The sequence below is a fragment of the Saccostrea echinata genome, unplaced genomic scaffold (assembly GCF_033153115.1).
Source record: "Saccostrea echinata isolate AGI-Se365-2 ecotype Australia unplaced genomic scaffold, CSIRO_AGI_Sech_v1 ptg000025l, whole genome shotgun sequence".
In the NCBI taxonomy this organism is placed as follows: domain Eukaryota; kingdom Metazoa; phylum Mollusca; class Bivalvia; order Ostreida; family Ostreidae; genus Saccostrea; species Saccostrea echinata.
Window position 1 is genome coordinate 9309386 of NW_026889774.1, and position 20378 is coordinate 9329763.

At 34.6% G+C, this 20378-nt stretch overlaps 3 protein-coding genes across 3 annotated transcripts in view; 2 read left to right on the forward strand and 1 right to left on the reverse strand.

Annotated features, from left to right (window-relative positions):
• Positions 1-20378, reverse strand: part of LOC133191967 (microsomal glutathione S-transferase 1-like) — a 190902-nt gene that overhangs the window by 111803 nt on the left and 58721 nt on the right. The window lies entirely within an intron of this gene.
• LOC133192593 (prohibitin 1-like) lies at positions 98-5540 on the forward strand. Its single transcript, XM_061328583.1, has 6 exons — positions 98-290; positions 544-705; positions 2993-3135; positions 3856-3972; positions 4660-4755; positions 5063-5540. The coding sequence occupies exons 1-6, from the start codon at positions 206-208 to the stop codon at positions 5273-5275; spliced, it is 816 nt and encodes a 271-aa protein (XP_061184567.1). The 5' UTR covers positions 98-205; the 3' UTR covers positions 5276-5540.
• LOC133192594 (uncharacterized) lies at positions 14345-18040 on the forward strand. The gene is made up of 2 exons (XM_061328584.1): positions 14345-14393; positions 16599-18040. Exon 2 carries the CDS (start codon positions 16624-16626, stop codon positions 17887-17889), a length of 1266 nt encoding a protein of 421 aa, XP_061184568.1. The 5' UTR covers positions 14345-14393; positions 16599-16623; the 3' UTR covers positions 17890-18040.

Below are 20378 nucleotides of genomic sequence, written 5' to 3' on the forward strand. Positions count from 1 at the left end.
ATGCTTTTTTCATACGCACAATATTTTATAGTTTGCCTCTTAAGTTTTTAACATTTTATTTTTTTCGCTGTCTCTTGTAGAATCCGGCTTTTAGTGCAAGTAAAATGGTACTTCCGGTTCCGACTTGCACCGACTCCATGTGGTAGCGACCTTGGCTATCGCTATTGCGAATATTGTGTAACGCTCTTTATATTTCATATACAAGATGTCAGGATTTTTCTCAAAGCTAGGAGCACTTGGTGTTGCTGTTGCGGGCATTGGCAGTGTTGTAAACCTCGCACTTTACAACGGTAAATATAAATTGGTTACAGATAAACATATTTCATCAGAATAAAAAATCCAGCTTTTAGTTAAACTTTAAGAACTGTGAGATCATAAAACTCATAATATGTAGTAATCAATCAATACGTCCTTTTAGCTAAACAAAGAAAGAGATAAGAAAGTCTTTCAGACTCAAACTATCCTCAGGGCTAGTAGGTCATCAGTAAATTCTAGATTATGTGTATAAGCTGGATTATATTTATGATGGTTTCTTTTCTTCAGTTGATGGAGGACACAGGGCTGTGCTTTTTGACAGATTTAGGGGAGTTCAGGAAAAAGTTGCAGGAGAGGGAACCCATTTTCTAATCCCCTGGGTACAGAGACCTATAATATTTGATTGTAGGTCACGTCCCAGAAATGTTTCTGTGATTACTGGTAGCAAAGGTAAAAAATATCAATAATGGAAGATATTACAATCACAAGTCTAAAATATCCGATGTTTTACAGGCGTTTTTCACGGTTTTGATATTTTATGCACCAGGAAAACGTCAGAACCAGCGCCATTATGAAAAGTGGAAATTTGCCACTTCCAAGGCAGCATTCTCTAGTCGATTTACAATACATGCAAACCGAATTAAATATCTTACTCACATCTTGTAAACAGTACAATGCTTCTATTACAGGGTGTCCCAAAATATATGATACCATTTGAAATACCTGCCACAAACACATCCCTAGGCCAATTTCTTTGATATATGTCTCAAAAAATATTTGAGTAAGTACATTTTTTTTAAAGACAAATTATTCTTTAAAAAATTCTCACACTTTTGAAATTGCAACGTATCAAATTTACATCAAACTTTTGCAAAAAACTGCAATTTCGATCAAAATGGATTATCAAAAGAGCTAGCTACCCTCATTTTGAAACTATAATTATCATCCTAGTCTTAGGTTACTGCTGCTAAACCCAAACCAGAATCCTTAACATATATAAAAGGTTTACCACTGATGAAAATCCAGAAGTTACTACCGAGACAGGCACTGTTGTCTCAAGTTAAGGAACTTTGTGCAATGTCTAGACATCATCATTTACACAGATAGAATGTCATTCAGGGGGCATCATTTAAAAACCATAACATTTTTAAAAGTGAACTCACTTTGTTGTTTTCTTTTTAATGACTGTCAAATTATGTGAATAAAACTGGACAGTATATGCAATGTTTATAATGCATTTGTTGTAATTCAATATTCACTACATTAGGTTTTACAGAATCTTGAAATGGTATCATATATATCGGACACCCTGTACTTACCAATATCGTTTTTATTGTTCCTTTGTAATATGAAAACATTTTATCGGTGAAAACATTTTATCAAACTATAAAGGTTTGTTTTGATTTCATGCATTTTGAAATCTCATGAGACCTGTATCAAAATATGGAGTGGTATTTTCTTTTAAGGGGTACTAGTGAGAACTAAAAGCATCACGCTATTGATAAGTTGTGAGTTTGACATTAATTCGATTTGCAAGTATGGAAAATCGAGTTAAGTTGGAGACGGCGAAATTTCCACTTTTCATAATTTCGCCTTCTCTGTGTTTTCCTGGCACATAAAATATCAAAATCATGAAAAAACACCTGGAAAACGCCAGATATTTTGGACTATTAACAATCACTTGCTTATTTTTCAGAAGTATGTCTATGATATCATAACATTTAAAGTAAATTGAATTTAAAAATGTAGTACATGCAGTGCTCCAAGTCACACTCATTAGATCTATCAGTCACTATTATAAAGGGTGACCTAAAATTATTTATGGTCGCCATTTCAAAATTTCTGGTAGCAATCATGAAATACAGTAGAACTTGTCTAATCCGGATGTTGTGTATTCTGAAATCTTGCCTATTCTAATCAAAGATTTTAGTCCCTTTCAGTTAATTCACTTGTTTAAAATGTTGTCCAATTCAGAATGTGTAATCCAACCAATTTCTTTGGAAACCAGTGGTGTACAGATTAGACAAGTTTAACTAAATTTTACTTGCCTTGGCAAATACATTTTTCAAATAATAGAAACAGGGTGTTTTAAGGTCTTGATATCAAGGGTCTGTGCCTTTTCAATTGCAAAAATTGATTGAAATTATGAGAAACAATGCATACAAAGAAGTAGGGAAAAAACCAAACCATTGCATAAAGCAAGTATAATCAGACTCCTTTTGACTCTTAGTTCGAAACAAATTAGTTATACTTAAGAATTTAAAGGCAAAAATTGTAATCTGGGGACAATAAGGCCACCCTGCTTTGATGTTTTTCATTGTTTGGGAATTCTAAAGCAAAAATTGGGGAAAATACTTGCTTTTTAGTATTGGGAATGGGACCTTTTTCTGGCCCCTACACACTCAAAAAATCTGAGAAATTGTATCATAAAACAAGGAACAAACATTCATACATGACGTATTTTGTCTTTATTAAATCACAGTTTATTTATTACTATGACAAAACATTTTGTTGGGAGGTCAAAGAAACAACTCTTGAAATATTAATATTACATAAACAAGATGAAGTTTGTAAAAAAAAAAAAAAAAAAAAAAAGTTGCAACTTTGAGCACTGTAGTAGGCCTATGATCTGGGACTTTAAGTTTATCTCCTTTGAGTCTAGGTAGAGATTGTTCATTCAAAAGTAATTCACACTTTGCATCAAAGGTTTTGTATCAAGCATATTGCTCTTTTGCAGATTTACAGAATGTAAACATCACACTACGTATTTTGTTCAGACCTGTTGTGAATGAGCTGCCAAAAATGTACACAAATCTTGGTCTAGATTATGATGACAGAGTTCTCCCCTCCATTACAAATGAAGTGTTAAAAGCAGTTGTGGTAAGTAAAAGTAACGGTAAATTAGAAAAGGGTACTTTACTTTTGTTTAACAAATGAATCTCATCAAGTTTAACAGTGCAGATTCATGCATTTTTAGTTACATACTGTGAAATCATCCATTTTCATGGGGGTTTAATTTTTGCTGTTTTCGTGGAATGAAGAGTTAGGGACTCAAGAGTTCATGTCCTCCATGAACTGTAAAGTTTGAGATGTTTATCAAGTCAACACTTCTTCAGCTATGAAATCAAATCCTCTTGAACCAATATTTTTTTCCTCAAACCTTGAAAATATGATCCCTTGAAAATAAATGATTTGACAGTATTTGATTATATAAAGAGAAGTTACACTTGCAAAGTGACTGTAGTCTCCACTTATTGTTAGGATTCTCAAAATGTAAGTTGGAGACTCCATTAAGAAGACACCATAGTCTCTGTATACACACAAGTAGGATTTCGAAGACTTGTCAATTTTTTTCAAATGGTCATTTGGACTGATGTTTTCTTGAAAGTTATCGGTCCAGACAATTTTTTACTGGCCTTGTGGACAGGACCATCGGATTTTAACAAATCTGATTTCTATTAATCAGTGATGACAGACAGAAAGCACAACTTGGTTTACATCCAGCACTTGGACTGTCCATTTCCTTTGATCTAAGTACTATCATTATAAACATATAGCTTAAAGTAAAAAATTAACATGTTGCAATGTTCTGTTTTACAGGCACAATTTGATGCAAGTGAAATGATCACACAGAGAGAAATTGTTTCTCAGAAGGTCAGTGAAGAACTGATTACTCGCGCCTCACAGTTTGGAATCATCCTGGATGATATTTCATTAGTAAGTATGACCTCCATTCATATACAGTCAGACCTTTCATATACAGTCAGACCTCGCTATCTCAAACTTGACAGGACTGAGATTAAACTTCGAGATATCTGAGAATTCGAGATAACAAGGTTAATTACATAAAGAAAAAGAGGTTGGGACTGCCAAATCACTTCGACATATGCCTGGTATTTGAGATATCAATGTTTGAGATAATGGAAGTTCAACTGTCCCTTCAGTCTGTTGTTGGGGGTATTCAACAATGTCTAAATTGGTGGGGAATTTTATTTGAAGAGATGTCTTCAAGTGATTTTTTTTCACCAGACATAAAGCAGTTTGTTGGATGAAAGTTTTGTTGACTTCTGTTTCAGTCGTACCCACAAGTTACATCCCTATGAAGGATAACAATGTAATTCTCTCGTTGAATCTTTTGTAAATACATGTACATGTTACGCATGAACTATTGATTGTCACAATTATTAATCCCAACAAATGAAAATGAGTCCACTCTATTACAGGGCAGATTTATTATTCTGGTTTTCAGTACATGTATGGAACTGAACTGGATTTATCGTTTTCAAACATCACATTAAAATTGCATTTTCAGACCTTAGGTACATGTATTTTCTTAAAAGTGAGGTACAAGTGTATTATGGTTGTTGCTGTGCAATATTAGAAGATTTCTGATTATTTTTGTAGACACATTTAACATTTGGAAAAGAATTCACACAAGCCGTAGAAATGAAGCAGGTCGCACAGCAAGATGCAGAGAGGGCCAGATACAATGTAGAAAAGGTAGAGTTCAATTTCCATGTAAAAAGCCTGAAAATAACAAAATATGTTTCAAGTCGGCAAAGCTCCTGATGAAAGGAAAATGCTGAATCTAAAGTAGGTTGTTGATTTCAACATAGAAAACCAAAGATTGTGAGTTTTCACAAGAATTTAAATTTGATCTTGTAATAATAGTATCAGTATTATTGTCAGATTTAAAAAAATGGAATTAGACTAGTATATAGAAAAATAATTCCTTTACAGAGAATACTAAGCAGCTGTGCAGCTAAATGTATAAATAGACACTGAACAATATTTTTTACAATCACAGGCCGAAATGGTGAAGCGAGCTGCTGTCATTTCTGCAGAAGGTGATGCTGAAGGTGCTAAATTGCTAGCGGAGGCTTTCAAAAATTATGGAGATGGTATCGTAGAACTTCGTAAGATGGAAGCAGCTGAAGAAATTGCTAGCGACTTATCAAAATCACGAAATGTGACTTATTTACCAACAGGACAGCAGACTTTGTTAGCACTGCCTCAGTAAACTTATGATTAAGACATTTATGTGGATTGTATGATTGTGATAAAAGTACACATGTATATGTAATTATGCATTGTGTCCATATATCTGGCCAAGAGTGTATGGATATAATTGACACATGAGTTAATTAACATTCAGAAAAATGTTGGCACATTATATTTCAGGCATTTACTGTGGTATCAACTTTAGTATATGCCTTTAAAGGAATGTATGATGAACATATTATGAACAACGTTTTTGTGACAATAAAAATAAATGTAAATTTTAAGGATTTAGATTACAATGCAAGTTTCTGAGTAAAAAATGGGTGGCAGTATTCATTGTAATTAAAATGTTACATTGAGGTGAATTTTTAACAAAAGCAGATTTCTCAAAAGGAAGGGGGGGGGGGGGTTAAACATTGCAGGGATTTTTGGTTTGTTTTAAGCTCACCCGAGCCAAAGGCTCAAGCTTTTCTGATGGTAAAGTGTCCAGCATCCATCTGTCTGAGGTTTGTCATCTGTAAACTTTTCACTTTTTCGACTTCTTCACCAGAACCACTGGACTAATTTCAACTAAACTTACCACAAAGCATTTAAATTAGTTCAAATAAAGGGCCATACCCTCTTTCAAATGGGGGGGGGGGGTTGATTAAAAACTAGTGAGAATTAAATGGTATCTTTATCTTCAAACATCATCTCAAGAACCACTGGACCAGAAAAGAAGAAACTTAATATGTGAAAGCTTCATTACATGTTATAGATTCAAGGTTGTTCAAATCATAATCCCTTGGGGTAGAGTGGTGGCACAATATGTGATCAAAATTTTTAACAGGAATAAATAGGGAAAATCTTCTCAAGAACAGCAAAGCCAATTATATGGAAGTAGAGTGTATCTTCAGGTTGTGTAGATTCAAGTTTGTTCAAATCATAACCCCCAGAGTTACTAGGGAGGAGCCACAATATGTAAACAAAGTTTTACATAGGAAGAAAAAAGAATAATCTTTAAAAAATCAGTCATATTTGTATGGAAGCATCCTCTTGTTGTGTTTACATAGAAATATATTTATATTGGGATAGAAACTGCTGATGAAGAGAAGTAGGATCATAGTGCATCAGGTGAGTGTTGTGGTCCATTAGCCTCTTGTTTCATTATGCCCAGTAATTGGTGATTCAGGGGCATATAGTTTTTGGTCTGTTAATCTTTTTTTCCGCAGAAACTTAACTTGCCCATGACTTTTGAATGGTTGATGTATGGGTTCATATACTGTTAAAAATAACGCAAAGCAGGAATAATACTCTGTAAAATAAAAAAATATTTTTGTCATATCATACAATTTTTAGGTCACCTGAGTCACTCAGGTGACCTATTGCTATCCCTTTTTGTCCGTCGTCGTGCAATGTGCGTTAACATTTGAACATTTTTAGCTTCTTCTCTGAAACCACTTAACCAATTTCAACCAAATTTGGCATATAGCATCTATGGGTGAAGGGGAACAAAAATTCTTAATTTCATGGTCCCTGCCCCCCTGGGGCCTGAGGGGTGGGGCTAAAACCACCAAAATTAATGCAATCTTTAAAAATCTTCTTCTTTACTCCTGGACATCAAGCAATCAAACTGTTGGCATGATTGTAATAAGCATTGAGCCCTCTACCAAAATTATGAAATTCATGGTCCCAGGGTTAGGGTTTCTGGTGCTAGGGTGGGGCTATATAGATCATATAGTGAAAGTGCATTATTTCTTTGAAAATCTTCTTCTCTGCTCCTGGGTATTAAATAAAGTAACTAAGTATATATTTATGATGAGCAAGAGTGCCTCTTCCAAAATTGTGAATTTCATGGCCCCAGGGTCAGGGCTTCTGGTGTTAGGCCGGAGCTCTATTGATTACCAGGGTATATAGTGAAATGCATTAATTCTTTGAAAATCTTCTCTGCTCCTGGGTATTAAATGAAGTAACTAAGTAAGTACATAATTATGATGAGCAAGAGTGCCTCCTCCAAACTTGTGAATTTCATGTCCCCTGGGTCAGGGGTTCTGGTGTTAGGGCAGGGCTCTATTGATTATATAGTGAAAATACATTAATTCATAGAAAACCTTCTCTGCTCCTGGGTATTAAATATACTAACTAAGAACATAGTTATGGTGAGCATGGCTGCCTTTTCAGAAATTGTGAATGTTATGGCCCCTGGGTCAGGGGTTCAGGTGTTATGACAGGGCTCTATTGATTATATAGTAAAATTGCATTAATTCTTTGAAAATCTTCTTCTCTGCTCCTGGGTATTAAAACTAACTTAGTGCATAGTTATGATGAGCATGGTTGCCTCTTCCAGATTTGTAAATTTCATGGCCCCTGGGTCAGGGGTTCTGGTGTTAGGGTGGGGCTCTATAGATATATTTATTGAAAATACATCAATTCTTTGAAAATCTTATAATAGATATTGATGAGAGCTATGCAACTGCATCAACATTTTTTGACCTTGACCTTTCATTTGACCTTGGCGACACTTTTCTTAAATTAGTGTTTAGCTCAGTTTTAAAGATACCATTCAAGGCAGAGTAATCAAACTTCATATGTTGATACATACTGATGTAAGCTATTCAACTGCATCAACATTTTTTGACCTTGGCCTTTCATTTGACCTTGACCTCACTTTTCTTAAATTAGTGTTTAGCTCAGTTTTAAAGATACCATTCAAGATAGTGCAATCAAACTTCATTTGTTGATACATTCTGATGTAAGCTATTCAACTGCATCAACATTTTTTGACCTTGACCATTCCTTTGACCTTAAACTCACTTTTCTTAAATTCGTGTTTAGCTCAGTTTTAATGAAATCATTCAAGATATTTTTATCAAACTTCATATGCTGATACATACCAATGAGAGCTTTTAAACTGCATCAATATTTTTTGACCTTGACCTTTCCTTTGATCTTGACCTCACTTTTCTTAAATTAGTATTTAGCTCAGTTTTAAAGATACCATTCGATACAGTGTTATCAAGCTTCATATGTTAAAACATACACCTTGACCATTCCTTTGACCTTGACCTCACTTTTCTTAAATTAGTGTCAAACTTCATATGCTGATACATACTGATGTAAGCTATTCAATTGCAGCAATATTTTTTTGACCTTGACCTTTCCTTTGACCTTGACCTCACTTTTCTCAATTTGTGTTTAACTCAGTTTTAAAGAAAACATTCATAATATTTTTATCTTACTTCATATGCTAATACATACTGATGTAACCTTTTTAACTGTATCAACATGTTTTGACCTTGACCTTTCCTTTGACCTTAACTTCATTTATTTTAAAGTAGTGTTTAGCTCAGTTTTAAATAATCATTCAGAATATTTTTATCAAACTTAAATATGCTGATACGTATTTGTGAGAAGTATTCAACTGCACCAAAAACATTTGACTTTGAACTTTCCTGTGACCTTGACCTCACTTTTCTTAGATTTGCATTTTGCTTAATTTTAAAGAAACCGTTTAAGATATATTTATGTAAGTTTATGCACTTATACATAATTTGGCGAGAATTTATTATCTATATCCAACTTTTTAGATTTCAATTTCAATTTTAAAGAGACTATTCAAGATATTCTCATCAAATTTCATACACTAATACAAATTTTCATGTTGCATTACTAATATACCCTTGGCGGGGCATTCATGTCCTATGGACATATTTCTAGTTTCTACTAATGGTTATAAAGCAAAGAAATAAGTGTATAGTTATGATGAGCAAGGGTTCTTCTTCCAGAATTGTGAGTTCATGGCCCCTGGGTCAAATGTTCTGGTGTAAGGGTGGGGCTTTATTTATTTAATAATATAGTGAAAATGCATTTCTTTGAAAATCTTCTATGCTTCTGGGCGTATTCGAGGCAAACAGAGTAAAAGTTTTCATATGCAAAGGTAATTTTACCAGAATTTTGAACACCTGGACTATTTAGTCAAGTGTTCTGGTCCTGGCCAGGGCTCTATTAACTTGTATTCTGCTGAGCAAAGTTATTCCCCTTTGCCATTCACCTTTGATAATTAATCACTGTAAACAATGTATTTGAAAGGTTAATAGAATACGAGAATTATGCAAGAATATTTATCATATAATACAAAAAGTACTTTCATGGTTTAATGATCAGGTAGATTTGGAAATAATAGATGAATAAAAAATGAGACAAAAATAACTTATCTTTTTAAATGTTCTTCAAAGGCCAAGAGAGGCCAATGTGAGAAGTAATTATATGGGGTTAAAAAATAGATATTTTGTTAATAGTCTGCATGGTAATAGTGATAAATGGGGGATAGATAGATACTAGACCAATTATTTTGTTGATGCTAATCATACAATTTTTCTTGCTTTTGGGCAACAAAGCTTAATTTATCAGTTTATGGATCCTTTAAATTGCTGTATTGTACTCAGGTGACCGTTAAGGCCCTTGGGCCTCTTGTATTCAGATGGATATGATTCATACGAGTAAGGTGCATTATTTTTAACGCTATTGTTAACTTGACAACCATTCTACAAAACTCCAGACAAAAAGACCTGATTTTGCAAAATGCTAAAATTTGTTCTGTTGGGGTTTTTTACCTATATCCTTCAGGTACAAAATGTCTATCAAAAGCTGGGGTTCTCGCTTTTTTATTCTGTTTTTTAGCTCACCTGAGCTGAAAGCTCAAGTGAGCTTTTCTGATCACCCTTTGTCCGTTGTCCGTCCGTCTGTAAACTTTTCACATTTTCAACTTCTTCCCAAGAACCATTGGACCAATTTTAACCACACTTGGTACAAAGCATCCTTGGGTGAAGGAGATTTTAAATCGGTACACATGTAAAATGAAGGGCTAAGTCCCCTTACAAGGGGAGATAATCAAGAAAAGACAAAAAAAGGGTGGGTCATTAAAAAAATTTCTTTTCAAGAACCACTGGGCCAGAAAAGCTGAAACTTATGTGGAAGCATCCTTGGGTAGTGTAGATTCTACATTGTTCAAATCATGACTCCCACCCCCTACCCCCACCCTCCTTGTGTAGGGTGGACCACAATAGGGAATCAAAGATTTACATTGAAATATATAGAAAAAATCTTTTAAAATCTTCTTCTCAAGAACTACTGGACCAGAAAAGCTGGAACTTATGTGAAAGCATCCCGGAAAAGTGAAATTCCAAGTTGTCCAAATCATGACACCCGGGGGTAGGGCAGGGCCACAATAGGGAATCCAATTTGTACATTAAAATATATAGAAAAAATATTCTTCTCAAGAACCAATTGGCCAGAAATGCTTATGTGGAAGCATCATGGGGTAGTGTAGATCTAAATTGTTCAAATCATGACCCCCGGGTATAAGGCGGGGCCACGATAGGGAATCCAATTTCTAATATTCTAAATTGTTCAAATCATGACCCCCGGGGGTGGGGCGGAGCCACTATAGGGAATCAAATTTTTACATTGAAATAAATAAGGAAAATCTTTAAAAAACTTCTTCTAAGGAACCACTGGGCCAGAATAGCTGAATCTTATGTGAAAGCATCCTGGGGTAGTGAAAGTTCTAAATTGTTCAAATCATGACCCTCGGGGGTAGGGTGGGACCACAATAGGTATTATTACAAGGGTAAAATCTGGTGAAGAACAGCAGGGCAAAAGTAACTCAGGTGAGCGTTGTGGCCCATGGGCCTCTTGTTCTGAAAATTCTAAAAATCCTGCATCTGAATGATGCATAGCGTACAAAGGAAAGGTAGAGGTCTCAGACCAACAGAGTTTGGCCACAGCAACACTACTGAACAGTTTGATTTAGCTACTTCTTCTCGTTAACCTTGAAAATAAAAAATCTGTGGAACTTTCACCCAATCTCACTTACACACTGCCAAGAAATGCACTTTGCCACTATACTCACATGGCCGTAGGAACTGGGGGGGGGGGGGGGGGCACGGGTTACATAGATACTTACATACTATATGCTTGTGCCCCCTCATTAAAAACGTCTGATGACCTTTTTTTTTTTTTTTTTTTTTTTTTTTTGCTTGTCAAGATATTTTTGATAGTGCCCCCTCAACTGAGTGTATGGCTGTGCCCCCGCCTAAACTGAAATTGCTTCCTACAGGCCTGACTCATTTGTGATCGGTATGTATCATTATGTGAGCTCAGTGCTCACAGTACTTCTTAGTTACATGTATACCCCCACTATGTACATGTATATAGTGATGAGGTGCCTATCCCTACGTCCTTCCGTTACACTTGGGGTAGACCTCCTTATCCGTAACTTCTTTTACACCACTTAATGCAATTTAATTAGACTTTCAGGCGCGTAGCTGCCTATACGCAAATACGCAAGTGCGTACACATCATTTTCAGAAAAAAAGAAAAGAAAAAAAGAAAGAATTATTCGGAGAACAAAAAAAACTCAGTACCTTCCAACAAATTATTCTTTGTCATGCTGTGTCGATTAAAATTTTAAATTATCATGGCTGTATGATAAATTTGAAATCTTTTATTTAATAACTGCCAAATCCAAATAAATCATTCATTATTTTGTCATTGTTCTATTATACATAGATATTTTTTTTTAAAGATCTTTGAAAAATTAAATTTCAGCCAAATCGTTGCAATAAATGCTATGATCTGCTAGTCTGATTTACAATAAGATATTTTTTGTTCATAATTAAAATTTTGTATACGTGTTTTGACGTTAAGAGTGATTATATGATACCAATTAATATATCGGTTAAATTTTTAGCCTCAATTTTATGTACAATAAGTTTCCATGGAATATTAATTTTCGTTAAAACAATAAATATTACTATGTATTTTATTTCCTAAACAAAAACTAAATGGCATAATTTTTATATTTCAAGAAAATGAATGAAAAATTTAGTAGAACTCCGGAGCTTCTGGGCCCTCGCCAGCAGGCACGTAGTATCAGGGGAGCCTCCCCCTACTTATTCCCAAAACCTAACCTTTTACTATATTGAAAATGTACATTGAAAGGTTGGACCCCAACTGTTTGTTACACCATTGTTAAATTGTTTAATCATATTAATTTGGTAATGTATTAATAAAAATTTGGTTTGTGAAAGATGGACACCCCCTCCCCCCCTCAACAAACAAACACACGCACACACACACACACACACAAGAAATAGGACTTCGAATTTTGACAATCTTCGTTTTTCGTCCTTGCTTGACAAAATTTTTAAAGTTGTAATTTTTTTTCTGGCTGGCAAAAACTATATTACGTGCTTGACCAGAGCCCTTAAACACCTATGGGGGGGGGGGGGCTCAAGACCCCCCACCCACCCACCCTGCCGTTCTCTGCGTACACATCATTTCTATTCTGGCTACGCGCCTGACTTTCACGAACTCTTTATTACATACAGTAGCATTGTGCATCTCCTATTTTACGTTTAGATCAGACACATATTTGGGGTTTCCCATAGCAAATATGAATACTACCATTCTTTCTAAAATAGTGGGGGTACCCATCTCTTATCTGCAACTTGTTCCTAATCCACTGAATAAATATAATGAGACTTTCACAGAATCTTTATTACATATTGCCATTATGCACCTTCTATATTAGTTTTCATTGGACAGATATTTGAGGTTTCCCAATACTAGGACTTCGGTATTTTACATGTACTCGGGACACAATACTAATACTTTCCCTCTGTACGGAAAAGTTTGTTTGAGACCAGGAAACAGTTGTTTGTATTCCTGTAAGCTCTGACGCCAACAATTTTCAGCAGAGCGGGAAATATCAACATACACATTGGATTATGTATATACAATGTACATGTAGATAATAAAATTCATCTTACATTCACTATACGGTCTTTGATATATCATTTTTATGCCCCACCTTAAATGGTTCAAGCATATAGTATTTATCTTGCTTGTCTATATCGTCCTCCTGTCCATCTGCCACAACGGGTTTAGTTCAGTTTCCAAGAAACTGTTATAAAGACTTAGGGTTCAAGGTCTGAAAATTACTGTATTAAATTCACACACTGGTATACATGTATTTAGGTAAGAACTTTTCAAATGTATAACAACAGACCTTGAACCTTATGACTTTGAATTCATTATTCTTCGTTTTGTGTTTAACGTACATGTAGTTTCAAAAAAATGTTCGATATTTTCATCAAACTTCATACATGTACTCTGGTACAAATTCATCGTCTCATGCCATGGTCCGGAGTCTGCAAATAGCTCTCTCCTACAGAATGGTAGAGGATCGTACATTTTGGCCGCAGTGCGACGATGATACGAATTGAGTTTTTCAACTGTATCACAGTTTAACATTGTTTCTCCCTATGTCCTTGACCCACTTTTCCTTGTATTTCGATTTTCTTAGTTTCAAAGAAACTGTGTCTACTTCCATTGTATATTTGTTCTATTTCGATTTTCTTAGTTTCAAAGAAACAGTTGAGATAATTCCATCGCATATATTTGTATTATAAAAAACAACAATACTGATAATTCGCGCAAGTTTTTCTCGCTTATAAGTACTAAATGACTATATCTCGCGAAAATAAGGTGTCACTAAAATTTATTGATCTACATAATGGAAAAAAAATGAACTCGAGAAACAAGCATATTTTGAAGAAAAACACCCGCACATGGACTGTGTGTTGATAAAATTTTATTACAAAATTATCAAAGAGATTTCGAATTTCTAGAAAGTGACAAATAATTAGCTCTTACATTGTGTTGAAAAACCGTGAGTATTTTTGTCTTAAAACACATGTTATGAACGCAAAAGACATTGAAAGGATGTCGAATCGGTAATTAACACATATTAAAACATGTCTAATTTCCGCTCCGTCACCGCCTTGGTCTGGGTTATCTAAAGGTGAATGTTTAATTAATTATATATTTTATTACGAATTTTTATCTTTGGAATATTGACAAATATCAAAATAAATTAGTTTTAAGATTAAATATTCATGTCTCATTTTCTATAACGTTAAGTATTCTGTCTGATTGTTTTTACATTTTAAAGAGTATGCGACAATTATGCAACAAATTAAATACCTCCTTGGTGCCCCATTTCAAACAGCAAATTAAAAAGTGCAATTATAAATTAATTGTCCGTACTTTTTCTAGTTGCAGTAAAGGCGGCGTCTGCCTCAGTTCTTTAACTGGTAAGTTTCAGATTTTTTGTCATGTGAAAATGCATAGAAAAACAAATTCATATTTTTGATGGATATTTGATAAGGAAATACTTTCAATGTGATCAAATTCAAAGTGAATTCCAAAATATATTAATTTAGACTTCATGGAATTTGCCATTACCTTGTGGGATTTTCATTTCAATTAAAAGTATTAACGAAATTCTACGGAATTCGAAATTTGTGCACTTGTTACTGTTAACTCCATTAAACTAAAAGTTCGAGTGAATCTTGTGTCTATTCTGACCAAAGTCGTTTTTTTTTTTTTTTTTTTTTTCTTTTTTTTTTTTTTTTTTTTTTTGCTTAGATTTCCATCTGTCTGACAGGTTTTTTTTTCACTATCAACTTTTCAATAAACACTGATCCATTTTCATCAAACTTCAACCATAACAATCATGGGTCAAGCTTAACCTGGGAGTAAAATAAGTAGTAAAATATTTATATAATAAGTTTATTTACTTCCAGACCAGGAAAATATTCTTTGATTAACTTTCAACATCGTATACAGCATAAATTTTAATTTGTTTGAATACTTTACTAGGGGTACACATCGGTATATATATACATGTAATATTTAATATTTATACAAAAAAAAAATCCCCGATCAGTAGAGCACCAATGGATTAAATTAACATGCAATCAGCTCCACCTATTGCAAAATCAAATTTTAATATTTATTGTTATACCTTTAAAAATTTGTTCCTATATAAATCAATACTAATAAAAGCCTAACATTTCCATTGTTTAACTGAGCGGGCATTAAAAAATCGATGTTTGACCGCGGAGTGAGATATTGGACCTGTCGATGAGATGTTTAACCGCTTACGTCACACAATGGGCGGGGTCAGCTAAATCTTATTTGCATTCGTTGGTGTTGTCAAAAAATAATAATGAAAACAATAAAAGGTATAACAAAACATTTATTGACTGTGTTCTCGGGCAAATGCGTTCGGCCTAACGGCCTCAGGCAAACAGTTTGGTTCTTGGGTCCGACAAAATGCATGTTGCCCTCGAACCTAGTCAATAAATGTATAATATTGTCCTTTACTAGATGGGTTAAGATATTGAGGCCATTATAGGGAGATAATGTTTATACAGTAATATTATACTAATATATAAAGAAAATCTTTTGAAAAAAAATGTATTATAGAGCAATAAAAAAAATTCATAGAAACCATCTCATGTAGTGTATATTCAAGTCTTTTCAAATCGTACCCCCTCCCTTAACTATGATAGGGTGAAGTTTAACATGGGTGTACAAATCAAAATCTTTAGATATCTTCTCAAGAACATAGGTGAGTTCCAGTGCATATTGTCGTTGCCTCAGGGGGCTAAAAATGGCGTCGTTCCACACATGAATGATTATAAAGGAATGGGGCTTGAGGGGGCTACAGCTGATGATTAAAGTTTTAGATAGGAAAAAGTCCACAGAAAAACATCATGGTTAGGATTTGTGAATATATCGAAGAACCATTCACGGCAAAACCATATTTTGACCCAATAAAGACCAAATTTTGAAAATGTCTAGAAATATGGAAAATCCGAATTAACAAAAGATATTATAGTTTGGAAGTAGTATTGATATTTCTTATTTCTTTGACGTCACAGACTATTTGGATTTTCCGTAATTTTTTAGCACGACGAAATGGAAAAAAAAATTGTTCAATTTTGACTATAGAATTTACCGAGCACACACTTGCTCCGGCAAAATATTCACAAATTTCATTGATATTATCATTTTACACATTATATCAAAATGGATATTATTTATATATCTATGGAGTTGGAGCAGCCCTGCGCTCAATGACTTTTAATCAAAATATTAACGTAAAATATACTTTTTTTTCTTGATGTAATATTTAACATATGGCATCAGGTCTGATGAAAAGGCTTAAATAATGCTTTGAAGTTTGCAGATACTCCCCAGGTTTAGATATACTTATATAAATATAGATTTAGATTATATATAAATATAGATTTCAGCCACCAGCGTTCGATTTTGGAGGCAAATAGCTGTCATTACAGAATACAGTCCTTTATAGACATAAAATTATTGAAAATATGTGCGTTTAAATTTACTTCGGGAAAGGAAATGTGACTCGGTAAGAGTGGTTGCCATTGGACCTCTTTTTTTTTTAGAACACAATAAGTTACCAATAAAACTGCTTTTATTCGTAGGTCTCGTGCCCACAGTCTTTCTACCATGGATTTCGTTGTTTGGACACTGGTTTTCTTCCAATCAATGACGGCCGTTTCGTCGCAGGGATTTTCGGCAATGGAACCACTCATTAGTCCAGCTGGAAGCGGTAACGGAATCCACAGCGTAGCCAACTCAAATCCCAGTCTAAATGCACGCCCCAATGGCGCCGGAGGAGCTCCGAACAATCCTGCCATGGAAACCGTTCAAAACCCTAATCGTTTTGGCATGGCTCCATTTTTAGGCCAACAGGGTGGACCTGGAACAGACTTTAACCGACCCTCGAATATCGGTAATCCGGATCCCAATACTCTGATAAATAGGAGGGCAAGGCCACAGCAGCCGCCCATGGTCGTAAAACTACCACACATGTGTCACACAACGAGTTGGAGTACCGATACGATGGTTGTTATGCCAATGCCTATGTCAAGGATGAAGACTGCTGTTGGGACATTGCCACTGAGAGGAGGAGTGGTGATGCAACAAGGCAGGGGAAGAATTCCTTTCTCTATGGGACAGATAATGGTAATGAAAATGAGAAATCAAATGATGTCTATGGCAAGGCAAGGTTCAGCGGCAATGTCAGAAAAACCAATGCATGCCATGGGAGAAAATAACATGGTTGCAATGGCTAAACCCGTAATGAATGGCGCCATGGCTGGGAGCATGATGAATGGAATGGGTACCGTGCCACAACCTGAACCAATGATGGCAACACCTGAACAAAATATGATTGGTGTAGGTGCTATGCCACAACCTCAACCAAACATTATGAGTGGTATGGCACCAATGCCAGAACCAAACATGATGAATGGAATTACACCCATGAATAAATTAAATATGATGAACGGCATGAACTCTATGCAACAACCACAACCAAACATGATGGCACCGATGCCAGAGCCAAACATGATGAATGGAATGGCATCCATAAATGGACAAACTATGATGAATGGAATAATTCCACAAACTACACAAAACAAAATGAATGCAATACCACCGATGTCTGATCCGGTAAACGGGATGGGCGCTTTGTCACAACCTGAACCTCATATGATGAATGTCATGAGCTCTGCTTCGTCATCAGGGACAAATATAATGGGCAATAATGGATTAATGTCAATAATGTCTATGACACAAAATGGGGTACCTTCACAACCAAAGAATCAGCAGCAAGTCGTTTGGGCGGTACCGTCTGCTAATGTTATGGTAGCAATGTCTTATCCAACGCCAAATGGAGCCACAAATGTGCAGCGAGTGGCTATATACTGATCTGAAAGATAACAGAAAAAAAATCCCATATTTGTCTTCCTGTTTTAATATAAGATTCCGTTTGCCGAAGGCACGTTTTGTAAATTTCATTGTGATATATGTATATTTATTTGAATGGCTATTGAAATAGATGAAGGGGAAGTTAATTGTTCATTTTAGTAGATTATTTCGTCAGTTGCAACTCACGTTCATTTATTTTTATCTTAGTAAAATCATTTTTATTTCATTAGGAGTAAAACAGTGGCCTTGGCAACTCTTAAAATGAATATTAGAATTTAATTGAAGTTAAAATTACTTTTGTACTGAAGTACACGTTCATGTAAACATGCATTATGGCCATCTAAATTTTCTAATTGCAGTCAAACCTCGTTATCTCGAACTCAATGGGACCGAGAAAAAAAAACTTCGAGGTATCTGAGGATTCTAGATTTCCAGGGTAAAATACATAAAGAATACGTAACTGGAACTTCCAAATCACTTTAACATATCCATCGTATTCGAGAATAAGTGGTTGGGATTTCCAAATCACTTTGACATATCCATGGTATTCGAGATATCGTTTGACTGTAGTTAACTGAAATTAAACTGAAGTTGATTTATCTCAAATAAAATTTGTTATTACTGAAGTAAAAAAAAAAATGACATGGACATTGCTATAATACGATATAATAATAGAAAATAATTCATAATTAATCAATTACGAAAGTATCTTATAGATATTAAGCTTCAGCGTTACAGGTATTTCAGGGTACGGAGAGTGCGAAAAAAGTATTTTCAGGACACGCAAAAAAGTGCAGTAAAATTATATTGTCTGTAATTCATTATCAGGCCCGTAGCAATCGTTTCAAAGGGGGGGGGGACAAACCCCCCCCCCGAAAAAAAAATCCGACAAGCAAAAAAAAAAAACCCCTAACCTTATCTAATTAGCTGTCCAAATCCACGAATTAGCCAATGCTCGGCCTTACAGCAACAAAAATGTGGGGGTGGGGCAGCATCTAAAAAAATTTTACTATAGTAAAATACTATACTCAGATAAAAGTGCCCCCGATCCCCCTGCGTTCTACGGGCCTGACTATGAAATGTAAGTAAATAGAAATGGTTTAAAAAATTACTCTCAACAAATTAATCACCAATGTCGACGCGAGAGATGCAAACAAGTTGGTGAACAACGATTTCATGAATGTCTTTCTATCGAAAGTTCTCAATTGGACACGCATGGCACCTTTTCAACCTAGAGATGACATGCTTTACGACTTTTTTTGTGTTGTGCGAAACAAGTAATTCCATAGAGCTATTTGCTTCAGGTCTATGGTAATTCTATTAATATTTGAATATATTTATGTAAACGGCGTTGACATTGTTTTGCTTCCATATAGTTATATGGCAAGAGCTTAGAGGTCGTTGAGCTACATTTTCCCCCATGGGATCTGAGTTTTCAAATTTTGCATATATTCCAGATTCACTATGTCAAAAACGTTCACCCGTGTATAAAGTATTTGTCTTTATCAAAATATACGCAAAGCTAGTGTCCATATCATGTTCAAAAAACATTTGTCAGTATAATAATTTCTAAATTTAAGGACCCCACAGAATGTTGTGATTTATTGATATTGACATCGGTTCTAGAGGATTGTAACGGTATATATCATTTACCTGTATGTATATTTCGGCAATTTTGTCTTCGCATTGGTGTAAATTGAGGACCTCACTAATACTATGCGTAGCAAATGCCATTTTTGGTTTTGTTTGAAACTTTGTGCGTGTATCATTCTCGAGATCTGAATACCAATATTTTATCAATTTTTTGGCTTCAGACTTATGATTCCAAAGTCAGACATTGTAATAAATTCATTAGATCTTTTTATCTTAGATCTGAACATTTTATACTGCTTTAATTTTGTCCAAGCAGATGATTTCATAATTATTAATAATAGTTTCGATATAAATTTTATTCTTTGTATTCCAAAATATGAAATAACCGGTATATGAATTCTGTTATTCCCTCTTGTTGTATTCCCTTGTTGTTTGTATTGCGACATACTGGTACCTTACGCATCCTTTAAATTAATAAAGATTTAAATGATTCTAATTCTGTTCTAAATTTTGAATTTACTGGAAGGTAGTCAAAAATAAGATATTTGGAACATGACAACTTCTTAATTTTTTTTATTTACTTCCATCCAGTAAAATCAAAATTTAGAGCCTTCAGAGACTGATCTGGGGGTGAACACTATTGCAGTCCTCGTACATACATGTACAAGGAAGCGTATGTATGATCTGACTCGGGGGTGGTTGATTCTGGTACTTTTGTAAATGCACGTATCACAAAATAGAATTTGTGATTCGGGGATTTTAAAGGTCAATTTTAAAAATGGACGGCATTTATATTTGCTGATTTGAAGAAGAAATTTGTTACAAGTTTTTTTTTTTAAAGTTCACCAAAATTCTTTAACCTTTGTTACAGAAAATCACTTTAATATATAAGTGTA